Source organism: Balaenoptera borealis (assembly GCF_965194805.1).
Source record: "Balaenoptera borealis genome assembly, chromosome: 17".
Taxonomy (NCBI): Eukaryota; Metazoa; Chordata; class Mammalia; order Artiodactyla; family Balaenopteridae; genus Balaenoptera; species Balaenoptera borealis.
In genome coordinates, this window is record NC_138876.1 from 27,626,029 (window position 1) to 27,649,093 (window position 23,065).

Below are 23,065 nucleotides of genomic sequence, written 5' to 3' on the forward strand. Positions count from 1 at the left end.
TAGAAAGAAAAAAAAAGGAAAACTGCTGGAGCAGTTAAGATTCCTAGAACCTGGAGTCGTATTTGCAGAATGTAATGCTGTTTACTTTCACTCCATTTTGGAGTTCAGGAATCACTCTAGTTGAATGTGGATGAACCCAGGGGAATATCATTTCACACTGACACGGCTTTGTTTACATAACGCAATTCCATATTTATTCCTGAAATTCTCTCCACATAATCATTCTCTCTCTGACTGACTTCACGGTGAGCAGTGTTACCAGCAAAAAAGAAAAAGTTGGTCAAAACAAAATAAAAATCCCCAAATAGATCTTAGAAAATATATTTGGCAAACAAATAAAATTGTTAATTTTGGCCATGAATCATTCTTTCCAAGACCTATTTCCTGGATCAACCCTCCTTCCCAGGAGACCTGTCTCCCACTAAGGCCATAATGCTGTACATGAAAACTGAAAGTAGATATTGATCCTTATGCCATTAACTAGTTGAGAATTGAGTGGCAGAAGCATCTAATGATGGGTGTCTATAAACCTACCTTTCGATCTTTAGCCTTGAATCCTGCCTCCAGATAGGACTCCCTCTGTTCCTGGGTCTCATCTTCCTGCTTGGCTATTCCCCAAGGTTTGGGTTGATGCCTTTTCGTTCTTTGCTTTCCTTTCCTAAGAGCCCTGGTAAAGCCCCGTGACGGCTTTTGAGTGCTGTGCTGACTAAAATTGACAGGAGCAAGGTCTTTGGGGGGCATGTTAATGATGCTTTAGGAGGTCAGTTGGTGGATGGGAAATAAATGGGTTTAGTACTATGGGGAGTATTAAAGCTGCAGGCAGTGAGGTAAAGACTGTAAAACATGTCCAACCAGCAGGGGGAAATAGCTCGTTTTAGTCCAGCCACTTCAACACTGAAGCTGCAATACATGTTGGTCATCATGGCAGTTAGGTCAGAGACCAAGGTACATGCAAATCTTAAAACTACCATCCTCTGCTAGAATGAAACTCAGATAATTTAGAGATGTCTGTTGCTGCTGTAACTTCATAACCTTACTGTGATTGTTGTGCATTAGTTTGTTTTCTTTATAAATCATCACATTCACTAATGTGAAAGAGGGCATGAAGAGTTAGAGGGGTTCTTACCATCTGATAGTGAAATTAGAGGCGAAGATGTTACTCAAACACAGTGCAATTTAATTTGAAAATTACAGTTTTAAAACTGCAAACTGGAGTCTTTCCCTAAATCTGTATCAAAGGCTGCATTAATTGTGAAGAGCATCAAATGTCCTAAGATATTCAGTTTTTAAAAGAAGGATAATTCATTGAGTTTACATAAAGTTAACTTTAATTATCATAAAGGACTATCCTTCATTTTGAGAGACTGGCTTTCCTATCATTTGTATTATAACAAAAAAATCCAAACAGTGGTTGGAGTTGTACTTCAGCAAAATAAATGACAACTCTATGTTGAAATGCCCTCCACCCTCACCCTCATGTTTTTCCTTTAATTTTTACTGGTCTGTGAAATTAAAAGCCCAGATGCTATTTTCAGAGTGACCTGTCCGTTTTTTTACCTCCTTTTCCTTCCCTCCCTCCACTGCCTTCTCCCTTTCCTTCCCACAGGAGCCTTGAGAGGAACATTTAATGATTTGATATTCTGTGTGCTAATTTGTATGTTGTCTCTATCTCATTTCAGAGGGAAGAAGCTGTATGTGACCTTTTGCAATTCGTTGAGGGCGTGTCCCCAGAGCTTTTCTTTTAATAGCTTCTTATTAGCAGAATTTCTCTGAAGAGATGCATGTGTTTTGTGCATTTCATCAGCACATGTCATTTTGCACTTGGACGTCATTCTCCTGTTAAAAGAGTCTATTCCTTACAACTTGTACTGGGTCTTAGTCACTATGACCTCAGGTGGGCACAGTTAAGCTTATATTGTATTAGAGACCAGGTCCTATTTTGTGTGCATGGCAAGGAAAACATTGTATGTTCTTAATGAATGTTAACTAATGCTTTCTTAGAAAAAGAAAAAGAATACATAAGGAAGTACAGTTAATAGTAAGTTAATAGAAAAAGAACAAACAAACCCTGCTTTCATGTCCTTTCTTTTATTTTTAGTCAGTTTTTTTTTTTAACCAATATTTTGGCGTCAAATCACCCTATCTTTCTTCCCTCTCACTCCCCCTCCCCATGTTTCCTGTTTTAACATGCCCAGGAGAAGTGATAAAACCCCTATTTGTGATTTGTGTTCTGGGTGTGGCCCATTGAATCTAGGCCTCTGTGCATTTTTCTCCCCATTTTCTGTTGGTAGTGCATTGTGTTTGTGTGTTTGTCGTTGTGCCACAACTCCAGCCTCTATTAGAAAAGCTAATGACCTGGGCAAGTCAGTCACATACAGCAGTCACCTGATGTGGTTAGCAGCATGACATACATTTCTCTTTGCTCAGATGAGGCAATAATTACCCCTTAGAACTAAGAGGCAGATGGATCGCTGGGTTTTAGGCTAGTTCTCCTTGGGGTGCCTTGTAAACATGGCAGGTGGGGGAAATGGTGCATATAGTGCACTGATGGTTTTATGGGAGACCAGTGACTTCCCTGAGTTATAGCCGTGTTTCTAATGTGCACGCACATGCACAGTCAAGTTTATGACTTAACCCATTAAGAAACATGTACCAGATCAATCAACTGAACAGACAGAATCCAAGATTCTTCGCAGTCTAATCCTGAGTAGGGTGTTTGCAGAAAGTACTTTGGTGGTTACAGTGGCCGAGGAGGAATCCTTCTTTGAGTGCCAGTGACCTAGAGGTAATCATTGTTGCTGTTTGTGGGAAGAACAATTAACGGCAAATTATAACCTGACTAGTGCCCTGCCGCGGCATGATAATGCCTCCAAAAATTTGCCTGGCCTTGCCAAACAGAAATATTTCTGCTATGCTTTTGTCCAGTTGAGGAAACTTGGCATCTGGATAGAGTAAGCCTTTGAACAGAATGATCAGAATTGAGATGAACTGATTGGAGTGAGCTGCAATACTGAATTACACTATAAGTGAATGACTGCCAACATGCTGTGAAGAAAAAAAACAAAAACCCTAAGAATTTAGTATCATTTTAATGAGCGTGGGACCTAGGCACTGTTGCATAATATATATTTCAAGTGCTTAGTTGCCTCAGTGTCAGAAATAAGTACCCAATGAAATAGGTTACAAATGAAGGGCACACGGACAATGTTTCTTTGAGGATGTGGTAACTGCAATCAGGGAGACAAGAGCAAAAGTTTTGACATTTAATAAAAAAATTACTTAGCAATGGGAACAGTAAAAGATAATCATGTTGGAATTGGACCATGCCTGAGAGCAAATCATGGTACTTAACGTGAAAATCTTTTATGTTGTACAATACTCATGTTTATGACATTGTTTCTCAATTTCCGAGAAATTTTGTTTGTCTGCTTTTGAATCCCCAGGAAAACTTGTTTAAAATGCAGATGCCTTGGCACCACCCAAACCTATTATCTCAGGATGGGAGGGCCCAGGAATCCGTATCTTATAGGCTTTCTGGATGACTCTTATGCCTGCTGAAGTCTGAGCCTCATGCTTTGTGTTCTGTATGTGTCTGGGGATTTTTGTATGAGGGATGGGAGGGGTATGCCCCAGTGGCATCCCAAGATGAACAAGGATCAAAGATGGCAGAAGTGGTGGCCAGCCAAGCTGTTTAAACCCATAGCATGAGGCAAGGAAAATGCTTCCACATTCCCTGGAAATTATAGCTTCTCACTCTATATTTACAATTCCCATGTCATTAGTCTTAGCAATAATATTATTTATGTCTACATAATGGGTTTAACTTGTGTTCAAGTGGTAGAAAAACAAAAGGGAGGAGAAAGCATTTCCTTCCTTTATTTTCCTACGGAATCCTCTCTCTGGATTTACTATCTCTAGCCATACTTTTAATTCTTTTTCATTTACTTACTTTGGTATTAGGATTATCTGGGGTATACTGAAAGCAGGGGTACTGGGTACAACATGAATGTACCCTAAACACGCAGTAGGTATACTGAGAGAGATGGAAAAAAGAGAAACTGAGGCCTGGGAGTAGCAGGACATTCAGCTTCTTGCAAATGTGCAAAAAATGTATTACCCAATAAGCATCTATTCAGTGCCTGCTAAGAATCAGGCTAAGGCTACAAAGATGAATAAAACACAGGGATTGGAAAAATCAATTATTTTACTGCCTTAACCCTGACACCAAAATAAATGGGATGGCACATCTTTGGATGTGTTTCCCACACAACAGACTTTATCTCACTGATTTTGTGTCTGGTCCCTTTTACCCACACCCACTCCACACATACTCCTTCCTTGTCACTTGAGTTTGTTGCTCCATTTATTATCTGCATCGGCCTCTCACATTTCATAAGCCCAGGGGTTCAAAGAAGTAGCATTCATTAGTGTGGTGTAGTAGATAAACATGAGCCTTGGCATCAGCAGACCTGAGTTAAAAGCATGAAATGAGATCAGAAAGGTGGGCAGGGCCAGGTCAGGAACGGCTTTGTTTGCTGTGTGAAAAACTTGACCCCTGAGATCCAGGGTCTATACAGGAACTGGACCAGTAACGTAAAGAGTGAGGCCACCTGGATAGATGAAAATAGAATTAGAGTCTAGAACTGGACAGTGTGTGCCCCTTCTAACAATATTCAGAATTCTTAAAATTCAACTTTTTTTTTTCTTACTATCTGGGCCAAATAGCACGCATAAGTAGTTGGATATGGCTCACGGGCTGCCATTCTGCAATTGCTAAACATCTTCCAGAACCAATGAAGGGCTTTCAGCAGGGAAGGGTTGTCTGGTTTATGACTAGATTTATAATTTAGAAAAATTTTTCTAATTACATGTTGGAGAGCGGATAGGAGGAAACAGGGAATGACGGGGAGGAGCCCGCCTGGTCTGAAGGCCATTGTGGTGACAGTCTAAGTGAAAAATGAAAAAATAACATGTGTGAGGGTTGGCCCCAGAACATGCGTGTCTGAATCACCAATTACAAGTGGAATGGTGTCTAAATTTCCACTGGATGAACCCAAATGGAGGAGCAAGACTGGGGAGAAGGATGAGTCTGGTGAATGAGCTCAGATTAGGCTTTGTTGCATTTGAGATAATGGTCTGAGCTGTGAAGAGAAGTCAGAGATGTTGGTAGCTGAAGTGAAGGGACTTGATGATACAGGTTGCCCCACTATCTTAAAGTAGAACATCCTAGGAAACCTTTTGTAAGCAGAAATGGCATAGAGCGAAGAAGCAGTCACCTTAGGACACGTCTTGCTAACGGATGCCCAAAATAAGGTAAAGCACAGACGCAACAGACACAGTTCAAAGCTCTGGCAGCTTGATGCTGAGATGTAGAGTGTAGTTCCTGGAGGACCAGCTCTGCAGCCACGCTCACTGCTCGGGCTGCACGCTACCTCTACAACAGATCGATACAAAACAGATGCTGAATGCTATTTTCGATATTTGCGTTTTTTCATAAAAGCAAACATTCTCTTCGGATTTCTTTCGGTTATCGAAAACAGTGTGAATGTAGGTCTTTCCTGAAAGTGTAAAGCAAACTTTTTTTGTAAAGCAAACTTTCTAAATATGGGGGATGGCTGTAATTACCAAAGGGGAGAACATGGAGGAAGAAGGTTAGAGGACCCTGGCTAGAACTCTGAGATAAAACGAGAGGACGCAGAAAAAGGACACCGAGGCATCTGAGAACAAGCAATAGAGGGGGAGGAGGTGAGCCAGGAGTGACCGTGTCTCCAATCCCAAAGGACAAGTGCGTTCCCAGAAGAAAGCAGCCAACAGGTTCAGATGTCGGTTGCAGCAAGAGTAAGTAAGGTGTGTATGTAAAAGTGCTCAAGGATGAGACCACTAGGTTATCAGGGATCTTAGGCAGAAACAGTCCCAGAAAACTGTGGGGATGGACTCCAGATTGCACCAGGCTGAGATGTGAATGGGAGGTACAAAATAGTGTGTAAACAACCTTTTTTAAAAGCTTAACAGGGATGGGAAAGAGAAAATAGAATAAAAACAAGTGTTGCATTTAAAGATAGGGTGTTTATCGAATCACAGACATTTTGATAAAGTTTTTAGGCTGAGGGAAAATAGACAAGAAGAAAGAGAGAGAGAGATTGAAAATAGTAGAGAAGTGATAACTTTGTAATAAGACCAAGGTAGACCAAGAAAGACACATATGGGAAGAAGAGAAAGGCCTGAGTCACGTGAATATAGGTAAGTTTATTCATAGGTCAGGGTAGGTAGCTGAAGGATACATTTCACAGTCTAGGTTAGGTGCTTCTTCTTTATGCTTCCTCTATCAGACCACGTGACCTGGTTTGAAATTTTCATATTTAGTTACCTGACTCTCCAGTAGACTGTAAGTTCCATGAAGGCAGGAACACTATAGTTCCTTGCACTATACCTGACACACAGCGGTTTTTAATGAGTATTTATTGGAATTTGGTAGAAGGTATAATTAGGAGAACAGGACAAGTGAAATATTTTCATTCAGTTAATGCATCGAGAGCAGGATACTTAGTTGCTGGGAAGTAAAACAACTAGAACGGTACCCAGTACTCAATGTAATAGGTTTATTCAGTGAAGGAAACATTCCTGTCCAGAGGAGTTCAGCGTCTCTAAATGTCAAAGAGTCATTTGTGTAACAGGACCACGCCTCCAGTGCTGTGGTAGCTAGAAGAGAGCTCTCTTGCTAAGATAATCAGAAAATGCCCCACTCAAGTGTTGGTACTCGGAAGCCAGGAGAAAAACAGAAGCCCGGTTTATTTTTTATTTGTTTACTTTTTTGTGTGTATATGTAAGTGTGAGATGTGTGTGTGAGGTGCATGTGTGTGTGTGATTGGTGTGTGTGTGGATATGTCATGAGTGATATACATGTGTATGAGTGTATATGAGTGTGTGAGGTGTGCACACGCTTTGTGTGTCTGGTAGTGGGAGAACTGGAAGGTTTGGGTATCAGCAAAGCTTTCTGGAGGAAGTGATGCCTGAGCTCTGTTTATTCAACTGCAATCAGGCTTTCCTCCTCCTATTCCACTGAAGTGCCCTCCACCAAATCTTACGGTGGATTCTTTGTCTTCACCTCTTCATCCCCCCCAAATTCCCATCTCAGTAAATGGCACCCGCTTCATCTAGATAACAGCAGCCCAGTTTAGAGTCAAGAAGGAATTCAGCACAAAGCCACATACCCACGTTTCCCAGGACTCAACCTGACCCTGGCCACCACCCCGCCGCACCGCCCAGGTGGATTTTACTCCGAGAAAGCCCAGGGGAGATGCGTGCACTTGGGGTCCACAAGGCTGCTGGGCGTGCCTGTATTGTAAGGTGGCTTCGCTGGTGCCTGCTCACAGTAACCGCCCTAAACCTCCGCTGCTGTCTGGCTTGGACTGTGGCATCTCCTGCTTTGGAGACCCAGTCCAGCCCCTCGTCTGCCAGAGCCGAGATCCTGCCCAGCTGCTCTGCACATTGCTGGATGGTCGTGGCGCCCGCCCACCACTCGCTGCCCGGGTCACCCTGCTCTGGCTCCAGGAAGCCAGTCGTGTTGGGCTGACTGCCCCCTCTTTTGAGGGAACCCAAACCAAACTTCCCAGGACCCATCATGGGGGCTTGCCCAGCACTCACCCCCATCCCCTAGAAACCCATCCTTCAACTTTGCCCCGCTCCGTGTGAATTTTCACAGGACGCCTCCTCTTTCCTGGCTGGCTCCGTCTTATTCTCTCCTCTTTAGTGTGGGGGGTCCCTGAAGGTAGGATTCATCTTAGACGCCGACCCAATTCTCAGAATTCTTGAGACCCTGTGGACCTTAACCTGCCCTTCTATTTATTCTGAGGTGTTTGTGAGGATTATCTTTTCCTTAATGCTAATTATTATATGTTTTCAACTCAAAACTAATAACCATGTGCAAACACATATGTCAGAGTGGATGTAATCACATTTATAGGATTTATCTTGTTTTGCTTTTTGCCGAAGTGAGATCATGCTGTACTGACCCGTGACCCTTTCTGTTTATTGAAGTAAATATTTACTGAACGCCTGTTGTGGGCAAGGTGCTATCTGAGGAGCTGAACTAGACGGATGAAGAGCCCTGACAGGACTCCTGACCTCCAGGAGTGTGCAATCCGGGCAGTTCCTGCACCTGTCACTGCTTGTCAGTACATAGAAGTGCCCCCATTCATTGTAATGACAGCTGGTATTCCACTGTTTGGAGGGCCTTCATTTATTCAGCCATTCTTCTGTGGATGGACCTTTCATCTCTGAGGCTAGCTTTCAAAATTCAGAATTTCATTTTGTGAATGTCACTGGAACTAACTTGTTCCTGAGCATATTTCTTTCTCTCTCCCTTTTCTTTCTTTGTACCTTTTCTTTAAAGTGAAGTAAATACCATGCTTCACATATATTCCCTAAAGCAATTTCTTTTTTTCCAAATAGAAAAAAATTGACATGTAGCAATTACACAAACTGTATAATAAGCATTGTTTTTTCCTTAATGTTCTTTAACATTTCTCCATTTTTATGCCTTACTCCATCTTGACAAGCACTATCTTCAAATTCTCAATGTGAGAAAAAATAGAAGGAAGGGGGAAAGGATTTACATTGCTGCAAAAGAGCTCACTGTAATTCAGGTGTCCTAAGAGTGGTTTGCAGTTTCCTTCTTACAAGGTTCTCAAGAGATCAAGAGGTAGCTTCTTAGTGTCTGTCTCTGTGTCTCTATTCTTTCCTTCCTACCTTCCAGCTCACCTCCCTCCCTCTCCGCTTCTCCCTCTCTGCTATCTTCTCCCAACGAGGACCCTTAAAAAAAAACAAATCTTTATAAAGGTATGGCTTAGAAACTGCAAATAAACTCATATTACTAAGAAGAGGGAAGATCAGAAGTATTAGTAACATCCCTGTTTTGGAAAGATCATAACCCTGTGAAAGAAAGAACAGGAGAAATAAAAGCCTGTGAGACAGAAGAATTCCCCACCCCCTGCTGGGGCTCACCTGTCTCCTGGCAGTGACTGAGCCACCCTGGTTCCCAGTTTCAGCATCGGCTGCTCCCTCACCAAAACTCCTAGATAATGTGTCATTATACTACATTGACTATTTGGACCAAGATATTTACCCCTCCAAATTCCTCCTGTGGTTGCTCATACAAATCAGACAACTTGGCGCTTGGTAGAAAACCAAGTAGAGGCCCTTGTTTGAGAGAAAGCACGAGTCCTGTGAAGAAGTGGACTTGCCTCACCTCACTTCACTTCACATGCTCCTTTGCTGCCGAGTGCTGCACCAGAATGACTTTTATGGGAGCACTCAAGGCTCCAAAATAGCTCAGAAATCCCAGGAATGTTTATATGGGAAATGATTATTTTGTCTCCAAGAAACCAGGGAAACGTTCATTAAATAATTTCTCAGTTCTCCACTTGGTTTTTATAGACGTAGGTTGTTGCATGTCTTCGTGGAGGTGCTTCGTTCCAATTACTTTAACAAGCTCACCTCCATCGGCACACACATACGCTCGCGTTTACACATCCTTCAGAGAAATTAAGTTCCCTTTGGCCCCTCATCACCTTGCACCTGCCATCTTATTTCCCCGCTCCTCTTCACAAGCAAAACTTCTCCAAAATCCTATCTCCGTAATTTGCCCTTGTCAAGCACGTGAGTGACCACGTTGGTGAATCTGACATCCTCTTGTCTGTCCTCATTTTCCTTGATTTCCCAGCAACACTCAACACGGTTGAACAAGCTTCTTTCTTAGGAAAGGTTTTCCTCCTTGTCTCCTGAGGTCCCACCCCCTGAGAGTCTTTGTTAGCTCCAGCCCATCCCTTCCCCCCTTACAGGGTCAGGTGCCTCAGTCTTCAGCCCTCCTCTCTTCCTGCCCTCCCCAAGGGCTCAAATCTTTAAATTCCTCACTTGTAGGATGGTGATGCTCCCCGACCCCACCTCTCCTCTGAGCTTTAGGCTCACATATCCAACTGCCTCCTTGATATCTCCAGCGTCCTGGTTAATTTGTGTCTCAGATTTAACGTATCAAAACCAGAATTCTTAATTTTACCCCCCACAAACTCATAAACCCATTTTTCTCCAAACTCAGAAGTGACCACCATATTCTCCATTGCTTAAGCAAAGAACCTAGAAGGTATTCTTGACCCCTTCCTACTTTTCATTGTCATATCTTAATGCTTCCAATTATGTTTCCAAAATGTATCCCAAATCCATCTCCTTTTCTCAATTTTTACTACTACCATCCCAAACCACTGTCATCTCTCATTTCTACTATGACAGAGGTCTCCACGTGGGTTTATTGCTTCTAAGCCTTCATTCCTAAAGGGGCCACACAGCATAGGGGTTAAGAAGGAGCCTCTGCAGTTAGCCTCTTTGGATTCATATCCACGGCTTACTGTAGCCTCAGGGAGGTGGCTTAAACTCTAGTGCTGGTTTTGTATGCCTATCTTATTAGTGCCTGTCTCAAAGAGATTAAGTTAATTAAATGCATTAAGTGTTTAGTATTCTAAACATACCTGGTACTTAGTAGGCACTCAATAAATATTAGCAAGACATAACATCATTAATTCAGTCTGTTCTCCACAGACCCATCATGGTCATCTCCTGCTTAATGCACACGATGGCTACCATTGCACTGGAGATTAATGTAGGTTTCCTGCCTATAATCCTGCACATGCTCGGACTACCACCTGCCTTCAGCCTCATCATCAGTTCTTCTCTGCCCTCAGCTTTCCGGGCCTCTTCTCAGTTTCCTCAGTGCACCAAACTCCTTGTTCCCTCTTCCTGGACTTTTCTCTTCCCTGCCTTTTCCAGGAATGGTTCCTTCTCATTTTTTTTGGTCTCAATTCAAATTACCTCTTCAGGACCTTCCATGACAACCTGTCTAATGAAGTACCTTCCGACCTCCCACCTAGCTAGTCTCTATAATATCACCCAGTTTGTTTCATTAACAGTACATCACAATCAAAATTTCTTCTCTCTGTGTTTTTTTACTTCTTCATTAACTGTCTCCACCACTAGAATGTGAACTCCTTGAGGACAAGGATCTTAGAGTCTTGGTCATCATTACATTTCTAATATCTTGAAGACTATCTGGCACACAATAGGAAATCAGTAATCATTTGTGGGAAGGAAGGATGGATGGATGGATGAATGAGATTCTTACACTTCAACATTGGCAATTGTGTAGTGTCACATTGTATAATACTGAAGCAAAATTAGTGTGGAGACTTGTAGACTTGTGAATTCTCACTCCAAAAAGATGCTAAAATTAGGTGAAGGAATAGAAGTTCAAATTTTGCTACTGAAAGCCTAGAATGCAAAATTATCTGAACTGCATGCATTAAATGGTTACTGTGTTGAAGCAAAAACTGGAAACAACTAGGGTTTTTTGCCTCAAATTTTGTGGTCTGTTTATGATGGGATGGCTTCTTTCTAACAGCTTCCTTTGTCTGTTTTTAATTTGAGCATTCCCAGAATTTCTGCTGTCTCCTCTTGGAGCAAACATAGGTAGGAAAATTTAGAAAACAGTTAGCTTGTGGTGGTGAGAAAAACAAGGACTTTACAGTCAGACAAACCTGAGTTTGAATCTTTGGGTCCATACCTTAGTAGCTGTGTGGCTGTGTGTGGTTAACCTCTCTGAGCCTCAGTTTTTCCACCTATAAAAATGAGATATTATTAAAATTATATGATAAAAATTAGTATCTTGCCACATGATAGCTACTTAATAAATGTTACTTTTCTTACCTACCTACATCCTTTCAGAGCATTGAATGGTTTGTAGTAAGAATTTCACAGGGTTCAGATTAACCATGAGTTTAAGCTATGACATTTTATCTGTCTCCATTGGACTATCTTAAAAAATGTCTGTGTCTGGAGCAGTAAGACTAGTAACACCTATAACAGTGTCTGGCACGTAGTAGATACTCAGTAAATATTTGTTGAATGGATGAATAAATAGTCTGTAAACACTTTTGTCATTCATGAGAATCAACTAGATTTCTATATAGTTTCAAGTAATGTTTCCTTAAAATAGAAATGATTCTTCCTCCAAATTATGCAACTGAACATTGAACAGCATCAAACCGTAACTGAATGTTTCAAGACATTATGGCACAAAACCACATTTTCTTCCGCCTGATGTTATTTTTAAGTATGTCTTTTGGAATTGTTTAGTTCAGCATTTTGGAAAACAAATGAGCTCTGAGATCTAAATTCAGAAGTGAACCAGAAGTTCTAGAGATGTTTCTTGGACTTTGAAGAAATATTTTATATGTAATCTTTAGGTTACAAGGAAGTTGAAGTAGGAACTTGGTCATCATAATTGCCACCAAATGTGTTGGATGGCACTGGTTGTTAGACACTTCAGTTAAATATCAGGAAATTATATGACACACACACACACTTTGGGCAATCCTAATATTTTAAAATGTGGATTAAAAAATATATATATACAAATGTATATATTTGTGTGTATATATATATTCACTTTGCAAAAAATATTCATTGCTTTCAAAATTTTATCAGAAAAGCATTTCAAAGTAATATGGAAAGGATAAATTTCCTAAAAATTAAGAAAATAATAATAACAGTACAGTTAACATCTAACCTTACACTGCATTTTAAAATGAATTCCAGATGGATTTGATATAATAAAAACTGAAATTATAAAAATCTAGAAGAAAGTGTAGGTAATAGTTAATTGATCTTGGAGTTAATAAGAAGGACATTCTAAGCAGTAAAGCATTGGAAGACATCACAAAGGAAAATATGGAGAGATTTGACAACTAGAAATTAGAAAAGGTTGGTTGTCAAAAACATTATAAACTAAAAGCAAACAAACTTGGTGAAATATGCCAAAGGGCTATGCCTTTCATATATAAGGATTTCTTACAGATCAATAAGAATTCCTTAACACCTTAATAGAAAAGTTGTCAGAGGACATGAACAATACATAGGATAAGTGTAAAAATAAAAGGCCAGCAAACATATGAAGGACATTAAGCCTCACTGATAATTAAATACATGCAAGCTAAAACATCAGAAATACACTTTGCATTATTAACTTGGCAAAAATGCAAACAAACTAGTATTCATTATTGGCAGGAATTTAATAAGTGGGATACTCTCATACAATATAATAGGAATATAAATTGCCTCAGATTTCTCGGAAGTCTTAGTAATCCATTTTTAGAGATATGTTCTATGAGATAATAAAAATTTTGACAAGAGATTTGTCTGTAAAATGTGGTGTTAAAGCAATTTCAATAATAGTGAGAAAATTGGAAACATCCTAAAATACCCTACAAGAAGGAATTGATTTTTAGAAACACTGTGTTCCTATTTTAAATAGTTACTTATTTAAAATAATGTTTTTGAGAAATTAAATAAAACATTTTGACACTTTTAAAAACATACCCAAAGAAGAGATAATACTACAATGAACACCAATAAGCTGCTTGCCCAATTTATCCAGATTAATAGCAAGATGCTGTCATATTTGCTACATCTCTCCCTTTTTCTCTTTTCTCTTTTACTTTGCTGAAGCATTTTAAAGCATATATCCAGACATATGTTATTTCATGTCTACCTACATACTTCAGCATGCTTTCTTTAAAAAAATGGACATTTTCTTACGTAATCACAGTGCCATTTTCATTACTAACATAATTTAACAAGGAATTTAACATAATTCCTTGGTACACTAGAGAACACTGAAACTACTAGCCCTAGTTGTCTCAAAAGTGCCTGTTTGCTTCCTCATGGTGTCATTTAACCCAGAGGCCAGCAAACTTTTTCTGAAAAGGACCATATAGGAAATATTTTCAGCTTTGCTGGCCAGATGATCTCTGTTGTAATTATTCACCTTTGTGCTTGAAAGCCACAGTTGACACTATGTAAAGTATTGGGCTGTGTTCCAATAACATTTGATTTACAAAAGCAGGCAGCTGACAGGATTTGGCCTGCAGGCTGCAGTTTGCCAACCCCTGATTTAACCCATTACTGTTCTCCATCTAGTTTATAAGGTGGACATTAGCTTTAAAGCTTGGTTAGATTCAGGGACAGTTTTTTTGTGGCAAGAATGTGGAGAATGCCGTGTGCTTCATCTCACATCCCATCAGAAGGTATATAACGTCTGGTACCCCACTGTCAGCGACGCTAAGAATACTCAGTTGGTACAAATGGGTGAGGCTTGATCCCTCTACTGCAGGCTCTCCATCAGCCTTTTGTCTGATGGTTTCATCCATTATGTTTGGTGCCTAAATCAAGTATTTCATTATAAATAATTGCAAAATACAGTCGACCCTTGAACAACATGCGTTTGAAGTGTGTGGGCCCATTTATACTCAGATTTTTAAAAATAGCGATATACCACAGTCCTACATGATCCACTGTTTGTTGAATCCTTGGGTATGGAACCACCTATGTGGTGGGCCACTGCCAAGTTACACGTGGGTTTTCGACTGCATGGAGGTTGGCACCCCTAACCCGCATGTTCAAGGGTCAACTGTACTAATTTTCTGCTATTCCATCTACTTTCATTAACCAGAATGCTTCTGTAAGGGAGAACTTCCCAATATCAATGAGCGATTTAAGTTATCCTGAAATACAGTTTGTCCAGTAACATTTTCTACAATCAGGATATATGTTAATTCTTTCTTTCCTTTTAATCGCCAAATTTCAATATAAAGAATTGGCCCCTGGGTCACTTCCAAAGATTTTCAGTGGGTTGGGATTTTGGGGGAGTTGAAAGGGCCTTTCTTTTTCTGCATGTGTGACTCTGTTCTGTTTTTTTTTTTTTTTTTTTCACACACACACACTGTATTTTATTTTTACAAGAGATAAATCGACTGACACCAAGCATTGTACATGGATGACCACAACAAAAGCAACAATGATTGCAATTACGAAACATGAAACACACTCATACTATGTCATAATATTGACATTCAGTCCAGTAATCCTCCACTGTAACAGCTCCTTTACTTTGCAGTGAAAATTGATTTGTATATTCTTTGCCTCTGAGTCCTTGTGGGATTTTTTTTTTTTTTTTAAATTCAGACAGAAAGTCACAAAAATTATACTCATCCTCATCAGTTCACTCAGTCCCATGTAATTAATTTTTTTTTTTCATCTTGATCTTTTGTTAGCACTTTTATGAGTTCATCAGTTTTTCATTAGAGTTCTGAAAATGCTTATTCATTCAGTTCAGCAGTACAGTCCGTTACCAGAAACCTGTACTTGTCAGAGTCTTTTCCATGAATTTCTTGAAGATGAAACCCTTTTATAGGAACATATTTGCAAAATCATCAGAGTACACCCAGACCTGTCTGTAAATGACAAAAGACTTAAAAATGACCACGGTTAAAGATTTGATGAAAGTTCATAATAATGCAGTTGACAAGAAAATTAGTTATTTCTGAGATATACATTTTAAAGTAATAACTAGGATTATTACTTATAACATTATACCAGAACATATAAGATTTTTAGAAATTTCATGTAATGTCTGAAACATTTATATTAACATATTTTCATACATATTTCCATACAAGTACAAGTATAAGATTTTTAGAAATTTCATGTAATGTCTGAAACATTTATATTAACATATTTCCATACATATTTCCATACAAATACAAATATGATTTTTAGAAATTTCATGTAATGTCTGAAACATTTATATTAACGTATTTCCATACATATTTCCATACAAGTACAAATATAAGATTTTTAGAAATTTCATGTAATGTCTGAAACATTTATATTAACATATTTCCATACAAATAACCCAATGAAAGTTTAGTATTAGTTGTTTTGTTTGTTTTTTTATACTGCAGGTTCTTATTAGGCATCAGTTTTATACACATCAGTGTATACATGTCAATCCCAATCGCCCAATTCAGCACACCACCATCCCCACCCCACCGCAGTTTTCCCCCCTTGGTGTCCATATGTCCATTCTCTACATCTGTGTCTCAACTTCTGCCCTGCAAACTGGCTCATCTGTACCATTTTTCTAGGTTCCGCATACATGCATTAATATACGATATTTGTTTTTCTCTTTCTGACTTACTTCACTCTGTATGACAGTCTCTAGATCCATCCACGTCTCAACAAATGACTCAATTTCGTTCCTTTTTATGGCTGAGTAATATTCCATTGTATATATGTACCACATCTTCTTTATCCATTCGTCTGTTGATGGGCATTTAGGTTGCTTCCATGACCTGGCTATTGTAAATAGTGCTGCAATGAACATTCGGGTGCATGTGTCTTTTTGAATTACGGTTTTTTCTGGGTATATGCCCAGTAGTGGGATTGCTGGGTCATATGGTAATTCTATTTTTAGTTTTTTAAGGAACCTCCATATTGTTCTCCATAGTGGCTGTATCAATTTACATTCCCACCAACAGTGCAAGAGGGTTCCCTTTTCACCAAAGAAAACAATAGCAAAGATCAATAAAACTAAAAGTTGGTTCTTTGAGAAGATAAACAAAATTGATAAGCCATTAGCCAGACTCATCAAGAAAAAGAGGGAGAGGACTCAAATCAATAAAATCAGAAATGAAAAAGGAGAAGTTACAACAGACACTGCAGAAATACAAAGCATCCTAAGAGACTACTACAAGCAACTTTATGCCAATAAAATGGACAACCTGGAAGAAATGGACAAATTCTTAGAAAGGTATAACCTTCCAAGACTGAACCAGGAAGAAACAGAAAATATGAACAGACCAATCACAAGTAATGAAATTGAAACTGTGATTAAAAATCTTCCAACAAACAAAAGTCCAGGACCAGATGGCTTCACAGGTGAATTCTATCAAACATTTAGAGAAGAGCTAACACCCATCCTTCTCAAACTCTTCCAAAAAATTGCAGAGGAAGGAACACTCCCAAACTCATTCTATGAGGCCACCATCACCCTGATACCAAAACCAGACAAAGACACTACAAAAAAAGAAAATTACGGGCCTTTCTTTTTTAGTTTTATTTTGTATTACTTTGAACTAACTCATAGATCTTTAAAGTATATCCAATGATTATCAGTCATTTGCATTTATTATTCTTTTTGATGCTCAAATTATTCCATCTTTGGCCAGTGGGGACCCTTTGTGTTGGCTATTGTTAGTCTTAATAGCTTCTTTCTTTCTAGCCTGACAAATTCCAGGGAGAAATTTTCGATAACAGAATGATGAGACTATAATGTATGTTGAAATTTTAACAAAACGAAGAGCAAGCAAGCAAGTAAATCATATGTATAAAAAATCAGTAAGAAGTATGCCGAATAGTTACATATTTTTTCTGGGCAGTACAATTATAAGAAAATATTATCCCCCCCCTCCTTTTTTTTTTTTTTTTTTTACTTCTTTGTACGTTTCTGTACTCTACATCTTCTGCATTAAAGATTATTACTTTTATAATTAAAAAATCTGTTAAAATTTTAACAACCCAACAGAAGATTTTCTTTAATTTAGCAAGTTTCTTTAGTCATTTAAAATAAGATACAAATTATTTTAAAAGATACTTATACACACTTTTTTCAGAATTATAAGTAGAGTCATTTTACAATTATTAACTATATCCTATATTCTCAAAAAGCTTGTAATGTAAAGGGAGAGGAAAATAGATTAAAAATCATTTTTTAACAACCTCCAGACTACAAAATTATATTAGATGTCTGCTTCTCTCATCTGTCTTTATAGACCTTAAAATTTTTTTCCCTTAAAACCAATTTGGAAACTAGTTAGTAGTATATTTCTTACAGCACTTGAGGTGGGCCACAACTTCTGGAGGTTCCTGGATCTGTAAATATTCTTCACTTATCCTTAATCCTGTGGGTTGATGTATTCAAAGCAAACAAACAAGAACAAATCAGCGAAAGAACTTATTCCTCAGTATAAATAAAACAGGGCATGTAAATTAGTCTCCTTCAGTGCAGATGGTGATCATTTAGATTTGGCCTCGATGTGGGTCACTTTTACCTGAGATCCACCAGGGGCCATCCCAGACCCAAGTAAATGGGGTTTTAAATTGTTGACCCTGGAAGGAAATCATCTCATATGGCTCCATCCCAAATGGATCACACTGTGTAAAACATGGAAAGTGGTCCTATTGCGTGTATATTTTTTTTAATGAAGTTATACTTACCATGAATAGTAGAGAAAGAAATGTAAAAACTCAACTATGTAAGAGCTGGTGTGGGTGTGTGTTTAAGTGTGTTTTAAAAGAAAAACTCATTTCTCTGCAGTAGAACTGACAGTCTCCTACACTCTCTTCCTAAAGCCTTGGAGGAAAGCTTCCCTTATGCTAAAACCAGGCTGAAATGTTCTTACTTTTCTCCATTCTGGAAATCTGAAACAACCCACACTTTTCTGAGTAAATCATTCAGGATTTCTGCCATTTCCTGCCCAGAAACAGTTTCTTCATGGTGTCATATTAGAAATTTTTCTCATTGATAATTTCTTTGTACTAACATAACTGATAAAAGCTATAATTCTACAAGACAAATTCAACAGTCAAGGTAGCAGCAAGGAACAGAAGGCACACACAAAGTGTTTAACTGAAGCAGGTTTAATAAATAAATCTCTTTAATATGTGCTGGATCCGCATGTAGTTTGGCACATAGTAAGATGAGACATGAACAAGCAAAGAACATCAACTTGGCTCCCTATTCTTAGAATCTTGGAGTAAATGTGAACTAAGAATATTTTGCATTGCATTTTGGAAAGGAATATTATCTTCATCTGGACTGGTGGTCTGCTTCCAGCTCTGATCATGAAGTTAAAAAGGAGGAGGAAGAGGAAGAGGAGGGAAGGGGAGGGGGAGGAGGGAAGGGGCCCTAAACAAGACTTGTTGAAAAAATAACCACTTCTTCAGTGCTGCACAGAGGAAAATACCTCAGGTGCCACAGGTGACCAGATGACTCTCTGGTACTGAAGCTCTGTTGCTTTTGCTTGGGGCTTAGTTTGCATAACTTAAAGTGTGGTCTCTGTAGTAGGAAAATTAATGGCCCTGCCCTTTCCAAAACCAGATTCCTTTGTTAGTGTTGGTCCCATTAGACAAAACAGGCAAATGCCCCAAGCTTCTCTGATAACTCAGTTTTTCTTGGGTATGGATTTGCCTTAACAGATTTAGCAGTTTACAGGAACTATGCGCTGGAAGTGATATTTACCAACCCCTTTTACTTACTTATAAGCTCCATCAGTATGGGGGCTGGGTACAGTGCCTGTGGCTGGTTCAGTGCCAGGACTTGATACATATTTGTTTAATGAAAGACGATGTCTCATATCCCTCTCGTTTCCCCCTCAATGTGAAGTGCAATACCAGACAGTTAAGAGGTGATAAATGAACAGTTGTTTACTAGGTAATGATTCAAATGCTGTACGAGGTACCTGAAGTTAAAGATTTATTTAGGTATTCATCTTCTCAATTCTTGCCCCTGGAGTTATTGGCTGTAAATATTGATGACAGGTGAGGCATACATGCCAGGTGAAAAATTGCTACTGCCTTCCCTAAAGTGCCACCATCCTGAATAACTTCAGTCCCCAATTTTTAATCAGACCCTAGTACTTAATCCTTGAAATGACTAGTACTGAAAACATGGCATATCCACATTCCTTCTTATTTAACTCTGGCAAAATGATAGTAGAACCAAACAAAACACATTCGTTTTCTGTTTACTTAAATTACAATTTCAACAGTGTTTCTCAATACTGGAAATTGTTTAATTTTGTCCCTTTGAGTCTGAGAGTTCTCAAGAAAAATTACCTTTTAGGGTAGAGAATCTGAAGCATGGATTTTTGTTAATTTGGGCCATCTCTCTTTTAAAAGAAGTAATTTATGGAACTGACTCATAGGGAAATACTTTTTAAAGACAATAGGTAATTTTGGATGATTAGACCTCTATCATTTGAGCTTCTCTGCTTTGGGATAGGAATCAGGAACCAGGCTCTCCCAAGGCCATGTGCAGACCTGTTGAACCTTGTAAAAGTGCTGGAATCTGTCTGAGTAATTAGCAATTTTGCACTCAGATTTCTTTGGATTGAAAGGAGCTCAGATTTCTTTGGATTGAAGCATGGGACATGCAAATGTAGGAGAAAGCCAGGGACAATAGCGAAGCAGTAGCAGCCAAGAGGATTCTCATCACAGTGATTCAGGGCCAAAGTTTCTTCAATTCAGGAAGAACATAGCACGTTTAAAAGAGCAACAAAGACAGAAGGTATGAACCGTGCACTAAAAACCATTTACTTCCAGAAACAGACCATTGAGGTCCTATATAGACTAATATGTCCAAAAGTCAAAAAAGATACAAGGGAAATACTTCATTTTACTAGTGCCAAGTTCACTTTGTTCTAGGAACTTAGCTATTTCATAATAAAAATTGAAGTAAAGGCCAAAAATGAAGCAAAGGCAATTACTTTTTAGATGGATTCTAGTCATCTTAATTCAGGCAACCAGTATATTTTATTCAGAACTACTTCTGTTTCTGTCTTCATTCAAGCTATGAAGTTTTAAGATAGCCTTTGCTAGATGGCAAATTATTTTAGTTCCTTTAATATCTATAAAAGTGTAATAGTCCTAAAAGTTATTAGTACTAAATGTCCTTATTCATTTTTTGCCCACTTAGTTACTAAAGTAACTCTGACATCAAAATATTTCCATATAATAAAGAATTATTTAGCAGTGAAGATTTACCAATTGATTAGTTTGAGTAGACATACTGTTAAGTAATGTTGATTGGCTTTAAATTCCCATACAGTTCTCACCACAGTATAAATGAATTAACCAACCATTATAAATATTTAATAGATATGGAAAGCATTTATAGGAGTCAGCAATGCAACTTTCCTGTTTGCTTAATAAGCATCTACACAGGTCACTTCATATCATGCGTATTAACTTATAGTAATGACCATGGTAGTAATATATAACTTGAAAGTTAAGGGAATATTTTTAATTTGAATATCATTTTTATTTTACCCATTTACCCCAGGCAGCAAGATATCTGACTGATGTGTTTTTGGTTGAGTGCATTTGATAATAAAACAGGATCACTGCCTTCTGCTTCCTTGAACTCCTAAAGCCAGCTCTCGCCTCTATCAAACTCTGTTAACCACTTGATAGGCCCAGTAATCAAAAACTGGGTGTGGTCAATAATATTCAAGTAACTTTTTCCTAACACCGACAACCCCGAAGACTTTATATTAACAATCCTGAATTGCTCTGGCAAACGTTTTATTACCTACCCCATCAAAAATTTATGGACGATTATGAACCAAAAGTATACTACCTCAAGTGTCAAAACAAACTAATTTAGGTTTTGACAATAAGAATGTTACAGAAATATTTGTGATGCAAAATCTTGTCAGGTTTTGCCTTAAAATGTTTTATAATAGCTGTTATTTCCTTTGTTAACATGATTGGCCAGAACATGGAAAATAAAAGGCAAGTCACCCACAGGAGTCAACCCGGGCCTCTTGAGCAGAGTACGTGTGTGTGAGCACGCATGGGCATGGCGCTCTGAGCTGGGGGGAGGGCATGCCTGCCCTCCCTTTGCCATCATTGATTTCCTCCCTCCTCATTAAACACTCATCGATTCTTGTCTTCCAGATGACACAGGCTGTCCTAGTAGTCAGTCAGTATCTCCCGTGAAAACGCCCTCGGATGCTGGGAGCAGCCCTGTTGGCTTTTGCCCTGGAAGTGATGAAGACTTTACCAGAAAGAAATGCACAGTTGGAATGGTTGGTGAGGGAAGCATCCAGTCAGCTCGACATAAGAAGGAACCAAAGTCAGGCCTTGTAAAGCCAGGTGAGTGTACGTAAACTCTTCATGTTCTTACTGGAGCAATATGACTAGAGGGATTTCAGATGAAATTTGAAATGAAACACCTGGATATCAAGGTAGGGAACACTAATGCTGTACCTAGCACCCAGAAACATCTTTTTTTTTTTTTTTTTTTTTAGTAAAGGAGGTAGAGCATAGAGTGGAATATTTTCTGTACTAGTTTTTAATAATTGAGAATGCATAGTGACATATGTGTCCGTTATAAAGACATGTAAAAAAGGGAGGAAATTTGAAGAAATGTTAACTGAATGGTCTAACAGACATTTAAACTATATAATTAAGTCTAGCATAAATTATACTGGGAAATTACTTGGTACCATTTAAAGTGTGCACAAATTGTGAAAAGAACAGGTTATCTTGATGCACATCTGTAGGGCTGGGCATACTTGCTGACCTAGTTATTTTATTTGCTTTTAAAGATTTAAATATGAATATGATGCTATATATTCAATATGTATATACATAGAATGTTCAATAATTACAAAATAGTAAAAGCTATGAGATGAAATGGAGATTATTATTACAGTGAATGAGATGCCATGAACCTCAGAAAAGGTCAGTTCTCAGAATTTGCAATATGTAAATAAATATTTTCCATCTCAGAAATATATACAGTATATGAACAAATATAGTTTTAGTGAAATTAAAGTTATAACTTGAAAATAAAAGGACCTGAGTATTGGCATTGAGAGACAACCCCTATATTGCTTTATTTTCTTCAGTATAACCAGTTGTACTATACATATTAATGAGCCTGAAAAGACAGATTAGTGGCTTGCATGAGCCCCATTCCTTACATTTGTCTTCTAATTTTTGTTTGGTGATATCATTATTGTGCAAGGAGCTATAGACGGCTTTATTTCAATAGAGCCAAAGCTTGGTCCTGTGTACGCTTCCATTGGAAGTTTCTGTGTCCTCTTCCATCTCTCTCTGCTTTTGTTCTTCCTGAATAATTGACATGCATAGCATATCTTAATGGATTATTCTTGCTTTTGGTCAACCAAAGAGATTATTCTTGCTTTTGGTCAACCAAAGAGAATGTTGTTTAGTCTGAGAGCAAAACTTAAACTGTGTGAAGAAGAAATCCCATTTCCTAATAGTTCCTGGTAAATGTTAGTCATGATGAATTTGTTAACAGTCCTTTGCTTCGGAAAAATATAAAAAAGACAGAGAATGATACACAATGGCGAAGACAGCATATAAAAGAGAA

General features: G+C 38.5%; 1 protein-coding gene across 9 annotated transcripts in view; it reads left to right on the plus strand.

Moving 5' to 3' along the window:
• Positions 1-23,065, plus strand: part of SYBU (syntabulin) — a 114,107-nt gene that overhangs the window by 42,906 nt on the left and 48,136 nt on the right. For 7 of the 9 annotated variants that reach the window (XM_082364319.1, XM_082364317.1, XM_082364316.1 and 4 more), the window contains one exon: positions 21,622-21,819. In XM_082364319.1, the coding sequence (XP_082220445.1) occupies positions 21,622-21,819 (198 nt within the window). Of the gene's footprint in view, positions 1-1,712; positions 1,895-21,621; positions 21,824-23,065 lie in introns of those variants that run through there. The other 2 variants (XM_082364321.1, XM_082364315.1) reach the window with 2 other exon arrangements.